This window comes from Ascaphus truei, chromosome 9, assembly GCF_040206685.1.
Source record: "Ascaphus truei isolate aAscTru1 chromosome 9, aAscTru1.hap1, whole genome shotgun sequence".
NCBI classification, from domain to species: Eukaryota; Metazoa; Chordata; class Amphibia; order Anura; family Ascaphidae; genus Ascaphus; species Ascaphus truei.
This window is the reverse complement of record NC_134491.1, coordinates 12,031,535-12,045,090: the sequence shown is the minus strand read 5'-3', so window position 1 is coordinate 12,045,090 and position 13,556 is coordinate 12,031,535. Positions and strand designations below refer to the sequence as shown.

The 13,556-nt window shown below is 45.6% G+C and overlaps 1 protein-coding gene across 3 annotated transcripts in view; it reads right to left on the bottom strand.

Moving 5' to 3' along the window:
• Nucleotides 1-294: 294 nt before the first annotated feature.
• Nucleotides 295-13,556, bottom strand: part of SIRT2 (sirtuin 2) — a 45,670-nt gene continuing 32,408 nt past the window's right edge. For all 3 annotated transcript variants that reach the window (XM_075613350.1, XM_075613351.1, XM_075613349.1), the window contains 9 exons: nt 11,103-11,171; nt 10,469-10,598; nt 10,119-10,178; nt 6,779-6,834; nt 5,661-5,737; nt 5,486-5,537; nt 4,713-4,780; nt 4,475-4,541; nt 295-543 (listed from right to left, as the gene is read on the bottom strand). In XM_075613350.1, coding sequence (XP_075469465.1) covers nt 409-543; nt 4,475-4,541; nt 4,713-4,780; nt 5,486-5,537; nt 5,661-5,737; nt 6,779-6,834; nt 10,119-10,178; nt 10,469-10,598; nt 11,103-11,171 — 714 coding nt within the window. In that variant the 3' untranslated portion in view covers nt 295-408. The remainder of the gene's footprint in view (nt 544-4,474; nt 4,542-4,712; nt 4,781-5,485; nt 5,538-5,660; nt 5,738-6,778; nt 6,835-10,118; nt 10,179-10,468; nt 10,599-11,102; nt 11,172-13,556) is intronic.

Sequence of the window (13,556 nt, the reverse complement as noted above, 5' to 3'; positions counted from 1 at the left end):
CATTAAGTTATCTACAGTATGGAAGAGTTATAGAGAGCATTATATGAGCAGTTAGGGGAGCATTTATAGGGTCAGTTACCGTTATAGGATAGTGGTTCTAGGAATAGTAAATGGAGGAGTTATAGGGAGTGCATGGAGGAGCAGTTATAGGATCAGTTAATGAAAAAGTTGTAGAGAGCAGTTAGGGGATGAGTTAAAGGGAACAGTTATAAGAGCAGTTAGTAGCGGAGTTGTTAAGCACAATGTTATATTACATCTGTATGTGTTCCCGCTTTTCTTAATCTCTGTGCAAAGTGCCATTAAAAGGGTTATTTATTAAAATGTGTAACGGTGTAAATGTCCATGAAAGAACATAAAACGAATCCAAAGCTTTTCTTGGCTCCGATTAATTCAACCTCCGCACTGTAATTATTCATCTTTCTTCTCCTCCCGTTTTTCCGCTGGCGAACTCTTTTCTTTTGCCTGTCCAGATTCATCCCCTCCTCTCTCTGCTTCTCCGTCTATTGCTGCGTGTTCTTTCCTAACCAATTCTTCCAACTCAGCCTGAAACCAACACCATGATAAGAAGATTTACTGTAAAAGTGCAGACAAATCTATATGCTGTACTGTATATTTATAATTTTTTTATTTATAAGCACAGAGTACTACTACTTGTTTAATTTACATGCCCAGAGTACTTGTAACGTGTTTTTTTGTAAACTAAAAAGTAGCGTTAATCCTGATTTTGTAACAAAAATTAAGTGGACGTGTTCACTCGTTTAGTGACGAAGATATTATGGAACTTAGACCTGCAATTGATAATTAGATTCTTAGCTACAGAGAACATGTAGCATTAAGAGGTTTGGAATTGGATGCCACAATTGTCATCAAACCGTCAGACAAGGGCAGTAACACAGTGTTATTGAACAAAGGTGATTATGTTCAGGAATGTCTACGCCTCTTGTCTGATCGACACTGTTATAAGATACTGACAAAGGATCCAGCATAACTGTATCAAAAAGAATTGATGCTAATGCTAAAGAAAGCGACAGAAATGAAATAAATTTCTAAAAATGAGTCAAATTTTATTGCAATAAAATCACCCCAAATTGCTACCTTCTATTATCTTCCAAAAATTCACAAGGGTGTCATACCACCCCCGGTAGGTCCATCGTATCGGGGATTGACAATTTAATGTCTAAAGCTAGCGAATATTTGGATAATTTTCTACAGCCTTTTGTCTCATCCTTACCATCGTATCTTAGGGATACAAAGGATGCCTTGCTTAAACTTTAAGATGTCTACATTGATGATCAAACTTTTCTTGTCGGTCTTGATGTGGAAAGCTTATATACTAGCATACCACACAAGATCGGCAGTCTGGCGGTCAGTCACTTTTTGCAGGCACGAAGTGACTGTATGAAAAATCATAATGACTTTATATTAAAGTTATTGGACTTTACCCTCACCAATAACTATTTCCTCTTTAATGGCACCATTTATCACCATATACAGGGAACAGTCATGGTGACCACTGTCGCCCCCACCTATGCCAACTTATACTTGGGTTGGTGGGAGGCGACAGTGGTCTTCATGGAAGCCATGGAACAGTATACCACGCACATAGTTTTATGGATTCGTTTTATAGACAATATCCTGATGCTTTGGCATGGCATTGAGGGTCATTGAAGGAATTTCTCACAGTCCTCAATAACAACAATAACAATCTCAAGCTTACACATCAGATAAGTAGAGATAAGATTGATTTTCTTGACCTCAGCATATCCAGCAATAATGAGGGGAGGCTGGTAATTACTATTTTTTTTCGGAAAACTACTTCAACAAATAGTTTATTACTAGCCTCAAGCCACCACCCCAGACATACTGTAGACAATATAGCTACAGGCCAATTCCTCCGTCTAAGACGGTATTGTTCTAATGTTGAGGAATATCATAGACAATCAGATAATATGAAAGAAAGATTTATAGCAAGAGGTCACAGCAAAAAGGTTGTGAACAGTACATATAAACGAGCGTTGGGGACACCAAGATCTGCTCTCTTGAGCAACCAACCCAAAATCATCACTGACACTAATCAGAACATGTTGGGATTCATTGGGAGGTATAATAAGCAGTGGGGGAGTCTGAGAAATATTATGTCTAAACATTGGCACATTTTGATGGATGACACGGATTTACAGAAAATCCTGAAAAATACTCCAAGTATGACCTGTAGACATGCACGTAACATCAAAGACCACATAGTTCATAGACATTTTCAGGAGAGTCCAACTAGAACATGGCTAGGTTCAAAACCAACCGGTACTTACCGGTGTGGTAGGTGTAAAGCCTGTGAAAGCATCAAATGTACTAAAACTTTCTCTGACTCCACCAACACAAAAACCTTCATAACAAAGGAATTCATACATTGTCAAACTACGGGGGTAGTCTATTTGATAAATTGCAGGTGTGGAATGCAATATGTAGGGAAGACCCATAGACCCTTCAAAATCAGGATCCTCGAACATCTGGGGACTGTACGCAATCAGACAGACACCTGTTTCTAGACATGTCTGGAAATAACATGGAGGCGATAGTAAGGTGCTAGAATTTAATTAGAGCATGTCCCTTGGGGTATTCGCAGGGGTGACTGGGATAAAAAACTTCTCCAGAAGGAGTGTCACTGGATACACAATTTGCACACGACACCATATGGCCTAAACAAAGGTTTCCTTATTTCACCATTTTTATAAGCATACTATGGGATTATGTTAACAGCTTTCCCTAGTATAGCATTTCATATGGGGGGATCGGGATGCAGTTTAATGACTCTTAAAGTCATATGAACCGAATTGACCTTCTTTAGGGCGCTTTTAGTTTAACTGGTCAACACACTACTACACTACTGATCTGAACTTTATTCTCTATCAATATGGTGGTCAGAACAATAACGGTTGTGTGGTATCCCATCCTCCCTGCTTCAATATAAGTCACTCCTGCCAGACCCATAGGATTATGCTCTTGCTGCTCCTGCTGCTTTTAAGACGTTAGGACAATCTACCTCCTTTACTGCAAGTTAGTATCTCTTTAAACTTAACCATTTCAGTCATGATATGCTCAAATTGCATCGTGGGTAGGGATTACTTCAGGACTGATCTTTATCCGTTTCGCATTTTGCGGTTTGAATGCTACATAATTACTGAACATTGTTCATATAGGCATGCCAGGCTTGTAAATAATTATATAAAGCGATTATATGCATGAATAAGTGCCAAACTCGCAATGACATTGGGATTGGTGCAAACTAATAAGACACACCTACAAGGGAGCGTACTTAAAGACCAGTGTAGCCTCATATCTTAACTCCTCCCCCTGATGAAGTATGTCAAACATACGAAACGTGCGTAGGGTTGTGAAGTCATGATGGTGGCGTCACTGAGGGAGGTGGTTCGTGCGACGCGGGCTGTGTGTACAGGAGGCTGGTAATGTAGTATCCACGCTGGGACATCAAAGGCTGTTTCATTTAGCCTGCTGCAACACATACACAGGGTCTCCATACCCAGACTGTAGTAATCTACTACAGATATGCTCATGTAGATACTGAATGGGGTAATGTGATATTATTTTATTAGATGCTAACCTCAGCTCATATGCTCACCATTGTATGAAGCATCATCATCCCAGCTACTATATGGGTGATTAACTGTGTGGTTACTTCATATTCAGTATCAACAGCCTCATTGGGCATTACTGTGTTAATACATCATGTGTACACAGTTGATGATTGGTATATGACAATTATATTATGTATCATATCTAGTGTGTTTACTCACCTTAAACTTATACAGGTCATATGCACATCGAGCTCTTATCCCACACTGCGCTCTGCGTCTTCCTGACTGGGATTGATGTGAGTCACATATGTTTAGCCATTGATTATTCTATCTGTATCCTATTTGATAGTACCAACCAGTGGCATTATACTATATTATCTGGTGTATTAATAGAGTACTACCTAACAGGTGACTTCATATTTGGCATTTCCCAGTCTGGGTTTTTTCATGAACCACCCCCTAGGGGATTTTATTTAATTGTTATGCATTCATTTTAAATCGTCGAGGTTACATTAATAAAATGTCTTTATTTTGGTTGTGTGAGCTTTTACTCACTCTAGTGTGTCATTAGGTAGGAGTAATTATACTCCACCTAGTGGGACAATTGACATCCCAGGCTACTCCAGCTGTTTAATTTCTTTGAGTGCAGATATATGGGTTTCTTCGTGTTGACCTTGAGTTAACTTGTGGTGCAATGTATGTTCATTACCCATTGCACCCTAGTGCATACTTTTTCATTGTAATAGGTTGAGCGTTGAGTTATTTCTTTTGTTGGTTAACATTAAACATTCACAATTTTTGATACTAGCGGAAATTGAATGCACGCGTTAACAACAGTTGTCATGCTCCTGTATAGTCCTAGTGTTGCCCCTTGTAAATACCTTCCACCCCAGGAAGTCAGCTAACTCCAGGCAACCGTCATCACAGTTTCCCAGCCAGGCTATGTCCCTAAACACAAAGACACAATTAACACAGGGAGAGTTTATTAGCCATAATCCTCGTCTCCAACATAGATACAGTGTGATCTGAAACAATGGAGGCCCATGGAAAGTATGTAGACACACAAGGGGTCCAATAACATACTTATGTGGTACTGCTGTGAGATGAAAGTTTTATTACCTGTATGCCTTGTCTGAATCAAAATCCATTCCCCCTCCCAAGCCGAGGAGTCCAAAGAATGATTCTCCCTGGAAGGAGAGGGAGGAAGGGGGAGAGGTGGAGAGGGGAGAGAATATGATGGCAGATAAAAAATAATTCAACCCCCTTAACGGATTCTGTAACTCCTCCCATAAATGATCCTATGACTGCTCCATATAAATAACTCCATCCCCCAACTAATTCTACACCGTTCTCTTTAACTCCTCCCCTAACTGAGCCTATACCGGTCTTTATAACTCCTGCCCTAAACAATTCTCAACCTGCTCCCTACATCATCTTCTCTACTTCTATTACCACTTCCTCTAACTCCCCTCCTAACTGCTCCATGCAACTGCTCCTTATAACTCCCCCAACAAACTCTCCCTATACCCCCCTGAACTGCTCCTATAACCGCTTCCTCTTACTCCTTCCTAAATACTCCAATAACCACTTCTTCTAACTTCTCCCCTAACTGCTCCTATAACCGTACCCTACAACTCTTACCCTTACTGCTCCTATAACCGCTCCCCTTACAGCTCCTATAATCGCTCCCTTTGACTGATCCTATAACCGCTCCCAATAATTTCTCTCAAAGGTGATCCTATAATCACTCCCGATACAGTAACTTGTCCTCTAACGACTCATTTAACGGCTCCTTATAACTTACACCTCAATGCCTCCTGTATCTGCTAGTTATAACTCCTCCCCTACTTGTTCATACCAGCTGCTCCCCCACTTTATACAGTGTCACGTACCTGTCCCGTCTTCTCCTTGTTTATTAGAAGCCGTGGTGTCTTACTAGGAACCCTATAATGAGAAAACGACCATTGAAATTCTAATCATGTTTAATGCTGTTGGCCCATGTACAGTAGGATCAAAGTGAACTAATGACAGTGACATGTTTAATTTGGACACACACACACAGCTTACTTGCTGACAAGTGATGCAAATGGCTGGACCTGCAGAGAGGTTCCCATAACTATGAGTAGATCGACCTTGGAGAAGTCCTAAGGGAGAGACTGAGGTCTAAGATCAGTATATACACAAAAACCTCATGGAGCACGTGATATATATAAAAAATATATATATATATGTAAGTGTAACCACCCTTTGGGATTACCATGGCCTTAAGGGGTTAACTGTGTGGGCCCAAGCAAAGAAACACCCTTTTCCTATCACATGGTGCTTGGGTGACTTAGCAGTTGTTAAGTCCCATCTACAGTAAAGTGTGTGTGTGTGTGTATATATAATACTGTGTACATATGTGCCTATGCCAGAGAGACACAACAGACAGATTCGATGCAAAGTCGGACCAACACCATTGGAGGCCATAGCTGGCATCACTCCAAGCTGGCACGCAGTGCCCGAGAGGGGGACTTTTATTCCCAGCAGATGGAGATAAGCACCAGGCCTGACAGGTGCCCAAATGGAATCAAGTTCTACCGAAGTCACCCTGAAGGAGGCTTCTGTAGGTAACGAATGGGATCAAGCCTCAGCACCTCCCTAAGAGGCCAGGAAAGGGGCAGCTAGGGGAGTAGATTCACACAGCATCAGGAAGAATGCAGCCATGTCAATCTCAAGTTCCCCATGTAAATGGATGGAACCAATAATTAATAAAGTTCCTGGGGCCCATCATTGCTATATCATTGCCCAGCTGCACAAATCCAGCACCCTGATAAGGTAATCACACCCGAGAAAGACAATGTAAAAAACATTGATGTAAACTCCATAGGTGCCGGGCAGGGAGGGTAACACACACACACACACACACACACACACACACACACACACACACACACACACACACACACACACACACACACACACACACACACACACTCACACACACACACACTGTTCTTGTGATATGGATCTGACTATATCTGTTCTATTCAGAGCACCTATTGCTTTATTTTGTTAGCACTTTAAAGTTCTAGTATGCCTGCTGTATTGAATTTCATGGACAGATATATATATATATATATATATATAACTGTGACTCTTATGGATACATACTGAGAAGATACAAAACACAACTATTCACTTACAGACTTAATCGCAGAGAAGAACCGGGATGGCAAACTTTCCCCGAAAAAAACAATATCTGCAAGAAGACGCACAGCATTACACAGCACATGCATTTTCGGGGGGCTCCATATACAGCCCCTTTTTTTATTTTAAAGGCCCAGTTAGCCATGCATTTGTTAACTATGCTTTCCCATACGTTACAATACAGTGTCTATTTTCATCTATACTTTTCCCCCTGCTCACTGATTTTTAAACTGTTTTATTTCTGAAAAATATTGAAATTAAAAATGACCACTATGTTGTGACATCCCTACACTTCAAAGTGTCTTATCAAAGAAGCTCAGAGTATAGTAAGACGATGTCACTGATAAGTCTGCATAGAAAAAAATCTCTGTGTTGCCTGTTGAGTAGAGCAATTAGGAATAAGAGGCAGGAATTGCCACGTGGACACTCAAATGCAGGATTCGGGCCCATTAATTTTTTAAAAATAAAATAAAAAATTAAGCAAATAAAAATAAGGTCGGGAACCCGCTTTAAAGGGCGTCACTTTAAGGTCGCTTTCAGGATAGGTCCATTTTGTGGGTAACAAACAACACGTCTGTGGCGGCGCGGCTGCCTGTCCACTGGGCCGGACGGATTTAGGCTGCGGTCCCAGTGCATGCGCGCTCGGCGGGGGGGGGGGGGGGGGCGGTGCGTGAACAGCGCTGCACCCGCGGTCCTGGGAGAAGTTGCGACGGGAGGGAGATGGCAGGGGGGGGGGGGTTGTGGGGGCGTGGCCACGACGTCCCGCGGCTGGTTCGCGCTCATTGGGTGAACCGCCGGCGGGGGGCGTGGCCACGCCAACGTCGCCAGTTCTAAACTTAATTTCATTGAGTTAAAAAAACCTGGCAGAACGGCGTGGGAAGGTGCGTACTGGGCCCAGCCCCATTGAGGGGGTGCTTATACGCACAGCGCACGCCGAGGTGTGCGCTGCAGCAGTTAGTGGGGCCGCAGCCTTACCCCACGCTGCGGGACATGCCAGGGCGGGGGGGACGGACAGGGCTGTCGCGGCGCAGCTGAGTGTCCCCTGGGGCGGCCGGTGGGGGGACACTGGCATGCCTTTCCTACACCCAACCCCCCTCCTCTCCCCACCAGCACTAACCTCCAAACTTGTGGCCGGGGTGACCATCGCGCAGGGGGGCGTGCTGCCCAACACCCAGCCCAAGCTGCTGCCCAACACCCAGCCCAAGCTGCTGCCCAACACCCAGCCCAAGCTGCTGCCTAACATCCAGCCCAAGCTGCTGCCCAACATCCAGCCCAAGCTGCTGCCCAAGATCCAGCCCAAGCTGCTGCCCAACACCCAGCCCAAGCTGCTGCCCAACACCCAGCCCAAGCTGCTGCCCAACACCCAGCCCAAGCTGCTGCCCAAGCTGCTGCCCAAGATCCAGCACAAGCTGCTGCCCAAGATCCAGCCCAAGCTGCTGCCCAAGATCCAGCCCAAGCTGCTGCCCAACATCAAGCCCAAGCTGCTGCCCAACACCCAGCCCAAGCTGCTGCCCAACACCCAGCCCAAGCTGCTGCCCAACACCCAGCCCAAGCTGCTGCCCAACACCCAGCCCAAGCTGCTGCCAAACACCCAGCCCAAGCTGCTGCCCAACACCCAGCCCAAGCTGCTGCCCAACACCCAGCCCAAGCTGCTGCCCAACATCCAGCCCAAGCTGCTGCCCAACATCCAGCCCAAGCTGCTGCCCAACATCCAGCCCAAGCTGCTGCCCAACACCCAGCCCAAGCTGCTGCCCAACATCCAGCCCAAGCTGCAGCCCAACATCCAGCCCAAGCTGCTGCCCAACACCCAGCCCAAGCTGCTGCCCAACACCCAGCCCAAGCTGCTGCCCAACATCCAGCCCAAGCTGCTGCCCAACACCCAGCCCAAGCTGCTGCCCAACACCCAGCCCAAGCTGCTGCCCAACACCCAGCCCAAGCTGCTGCCAAACACCCAGCCCAAGCTGCTGCCCAACACCCAGCCCAAGCTGCTGCCCAACACCCAGCCCAAGCTGCTGCCCAAGAAGAGGTCGTGTGTGTGTGTGTGACACTGTGTGTGTGTGTGTGTGTGTGTGTGACACTGTGTGTGTGTGTGTGTGTGACACTGTGTGTGTGTGTGTGACACGGTGTGTGTGTGTGTGTGTGTGTGTGTGACACTGTGTGTGTGTGTGTGTGTGTGACACTGTGTGTGTGTGTGTGACACTGTGTGTGTGTGTGTGTGTGACACTGTGAGTGTGTGATACTGTGTGTGTGTGTCTCACTGTGTGAGTGTGTCTCACTGTGTGAGTGTGTCTCACTGTGTGAGTGTGTCTCACTGTGTGAGTGTGTCTCACTGTGTGTGTGAGTGTCTCACTGTGTGAGTGTGTCTCACTGTGTGTGTGAGTGTCTCACTGTGTGTGTGTGTCTCACTGTGTGTGTGTGTCTCACTGTGTGTGTGTGTCTCACTGTGTGTGTGTCTCACTGTGTGTGTGTGTCTCACTGTGTGTGTGTGTCTCACTGTGTGTGTGTGTCTCACTGTGTATGTGTGTCTCACTGTGTGTGTGTGTCTCACTGTGTGTGTGTGTGTCTCACTGTATGTGTGTGTGTCTCACTGTATGTGTGTGTGTCTCACTGTGTGTGTGTGTCTCACTGTGTGTGTATGGCAGACACTCTGTGTGCTGGGGGACACACCAATGTGAGGTGCAAAGGAGGGTACAGTGATGTCACGTGTAAGGGGGGAGACTCATGTGAGGTGCAAGGGGGGGAGGGATGTTAGCTGTAAGGGGGGGAGAGTCAGGTGACATGCAAGGGGTGGGAGAAATGTGAGGTGCAAGGGGGGGGAGAGTCAGGTGACGTGCAAGGCGGAGGACAGTGATGTGGGGGCAAGGGGGGGGAGAGTGATGTGGAGGGCAGGGACGGGAGACCCCAGCTATGAAGGAGGAGGGGTGGGGGCCCGAGCTGAGAAGAGGGGGGGGGCAGAGCTCGGAAGGGGAACGGAGTTGTGAACATGGGGGCCAGACCCCTGTGAAGGGGGGTACATCCCGGGCAACGCCGGGTCTCTCAGCTAGTATAATATATATATTATATACACATAAACAACTTTGCAAAGTGTCGTAAGAGCGTTGGATAAGCCGTTTTGACGTTGTAAAAATGAACATAGGTACGCATTGCACAGCGCTGGATAAGCCATTCGTTGTTAAGCGAAGCGTTGTAAAACGAGGACTGCCTGTAATTTTTTTACTGTGTATTTTTGTCATACTGGATGTAGCATTGTGCTTCTCTGATGCTTGCTGTTACCATTTTGTGGGTAATTGCATCTTACAAAAGGGAGAAGACGCTTTTAACCCTTAAACCACTTACCTGGTTTGACCAAACTGTTACATTTCTCGCACTTGGGGATCATATCCGAAAAGATCTTTTCTAAAAGAAGAAAGGAAAATATTATGAAGACTAAGGGGTATCAATTTACAATATCACCGTCATTTGATCATGCTGGTCCTACAGTATGTCCAACTGGCCTTTAAGCCATTAAACATGGCACTGTCATTAGGTCACTTTGCGTCTACATGGGACTGACCCTTTAAACGATTGAACACTATTGACAGTGACATCACAGTCATTGGGTCACTTTGCTCCTACATGGGAAAGACTAACTTTGAAAGAGGAGAGAGATCCTCCTTTTTGGAGGACGAGGAGAGGTGGACAGGTACCTTTCATCCAGGAGAGGGGATACTCCATCCTGCAGGAGGTCCCCACACAATGGGAGGTGTGAAAAGTACCATGAGCTTCGACTAGGTCATCAGGACTCAGACCGGCAACTCTCTCCAGTGTGTCGATGTTCTAACGGGTTAAGGACAGATATGACATCACACATGAAATCTATTTGCTCTGAAGATATTATAGCACCCATGGGTGCTACATTCACTGATATTACAGCACCAATGGGTGCTCCTCCTCTAAAAATATTACAGCACCTATGGGTGCTCTTCTCTCCTGATAATATGACAGCACTCATCAGTGTACTCTCCTCTGGTATTACAGCAGTTGTGGGGGCTCCATTCCCTTCGGATATCAGAGAACCCATGGGTGCTCCAGCTTGATATTAAAGCACACATGGGTGCTCCTCTTGTGAATTTATTACAGCACCTCTGGGTACTGTCTTCCTTTAGCATACTAGGACACTAACTACCCTATCTAAGGATATTACAGCACCTATGGGTGCTGGCTTGCCGTGAACATATTACAGCACCCATAGAATTATTACAGTAGGTATTTCTACCCAATCACATATTTCAACTCCCATGAGTGATCCCTCTCCTATGTATATTACAGCACACATGGTACCTGAGTGTAGCAACGCAGTAAAATACCCTTTTCCTTCAGCAACCGCAGGAAATAATGGCAGACCGTTGGCTATAAAAGAAAAGACCATTATTTGCTAGGAGTGGTGGTGAGAGAAAGGAGGGAATGAAAAGGTAAGAAATACAAGAAGTAGTGGGGAAAAAGCGAGAGAGGGCGACGAGGCAGAGGCAAGACAGAAAAGAAGGGGAAGGGGGAGAGAAAGGAAAAGGGAAAAAAATTGGAGGGGATAGAGATGGGAGACGGAGAAAGGGGGAGAGACGGAGAAAGTAGGGAGGAGGGGGAAAGTAGGGAGGAGGGGGAAAGTAGGGAGGAGGGAGAAAGAAGGGGGAGACTGGAGAAAGGAGGGGGAGGGAGACGGAGAAAGGGAGGGATGTGGGGAAAGTAGGGAGGAGGGGGAAAGAAGGGGGAGACTGGGAGACCGGAGAAAGGAGGGCGAGACTGGTGAGATAAAGAAAAGTGGGGGACAAGAAAGAGAGAAAAAGGAGAGGGGGATGGGAGTGAACAACGAGAGGGGGACGGGAGAAAAAGAAGGGGGGGCAGGAGGGAGAGAAAAAAGTGGGGGATGCGAGAGAAAACAAAGGGGAGGACGGAAAAGAAAAAGGAGAGGAGGGGAGAAAAAAAAAAAAAAAAGGAGTGGGGGAGGGGAGAAAAAAAAAGTAGAGGTGGACAGAATTAAAAAAAGGAGGGGAACGGAAGAGAAACGGGAGAGAAAGAATGGAGAGGGGTATAGGAGAGAGAGAAAGTCATCACACTCTTTAAAGATGTTCCTCTACACCAGGCATGCCTGTCAAATTCAGAATAGCTTGGCAGCCAATTCTTAAGACCAACTCCAAGACTCGGGCCGCACCACGAAAAATAGAATACAATCACTAAAACCTATTGTCACGGGATACCAGCACTTTTAATACCTTTATATCTGGATCATTTGATTGAGCAAAGCAAGGAGGTAAAATAAATTGTAATTTATTTCCACAAAATGACACACACACTATGTTACACAACTACACTCAAAATACCCTTACTGGGATGGGGCAAATGAAATAAGTTATTTCCAAATTGAAATCTGGAAAAGCAAAGTCTCTAGGAGCAATTTCCCAGGAGCGGTAGTTGCTCGCAAACAGTCCTCAGTCAGCGGTGCCAGTCGCAACCGCTTATGTACTCTGACTGAGCTGATCGTTCGTTCTGCCACTGCTGTATTGGTACTTGGAACCTTAGTCCTTACGAAGTCCTGAAGCTTGTTACGAAATCTTGTAGAACTTTAGATGAATCTTTTTATAGAACTGTACAACTCATTCCTGATGGGCGGCACGGATTCTTATAGGGTTAAAACTCCTATACCTAACCTATGCAGCCAATCACCCTGTGGGAATAATTTTCCCCACCTATCCCGGACTTGCCAATACCTTACAAGCCTGGCAGAGGTGGCTTCTCATTCTGCTATGGGCATGTGCGAACTTCGCACCTTTGCCGCTTAGCATATGAGACCCAACCTCCTTACCTGGCGACACTCAGTCTGGGCGAGTCAGCATTTGCTCAACTGCCCGGACTTTACACTAAGCGGGGGGTACTTGGGTTATTCCGCCCACCCTGACACCTTAGTCGCTCTGAGCCTTTCAACTCCGGACCTTCCTAGACATTGCGGCGTCAAGCAAGCGGGATGTTTTAGAAGTTCGGAGCTGGATATGCTCAGCTCATTCACAGTACTTTACTGAAATGCATTTCTAAGTGAGAACAATCATAAAATGAGTTTTTCCCTGTCTCTGATGTTTGAATGAAAGTCCAAATGTGCCTAACATGTTGGAACAATTAAAATAGGGGGACTTTCATTCACCAATTTTTATATAAACTTATAAAAATTGAGTTACAGGGTTTTCATGTTTCTCCCAGAATAACGGGCACAGAAAGTTTCAGCGCTCTAGGAGCTTCCTAACAGAAGTTAGGAAAAAGCCGCTGAAACCTTGCTAAGTGCTGGACTTAAAATGTTTTTAATTTTACACTTTCACAGAAAAACCATCTCTACATTGTACACTCTAAACTGAGAAAATACATTTCTCTCGCCACCTTATACCTGGTGGGAGATACACTGAAACCCACCCCTGGGTTCTGGGCATATACCGGGGAACCTTTGAATGGGAATTATTCCCTTGCCTGGTCTTACTATTCTGGTCTGTGCTGAAGCAGGGAAATCCTCGCTGGTTGACACGACTGGAATACTAAGACATGCACACATTTTTATTGTAATACTGTTTATATGCCATAACTTGGCTGCAGAGCTGACACTTGACAAATTCCCAATATGGCTCAGGGGCACCCAGCCAGGCATACTACCTTTATTATTGGCCTGGGTACCCCCTCACGTCACACCTATGCGTACACTTTTTATGTAAGTGTCGCTGGCATCTCCTTCCCACATCCGCTCCTCCATCCCCTCATCAA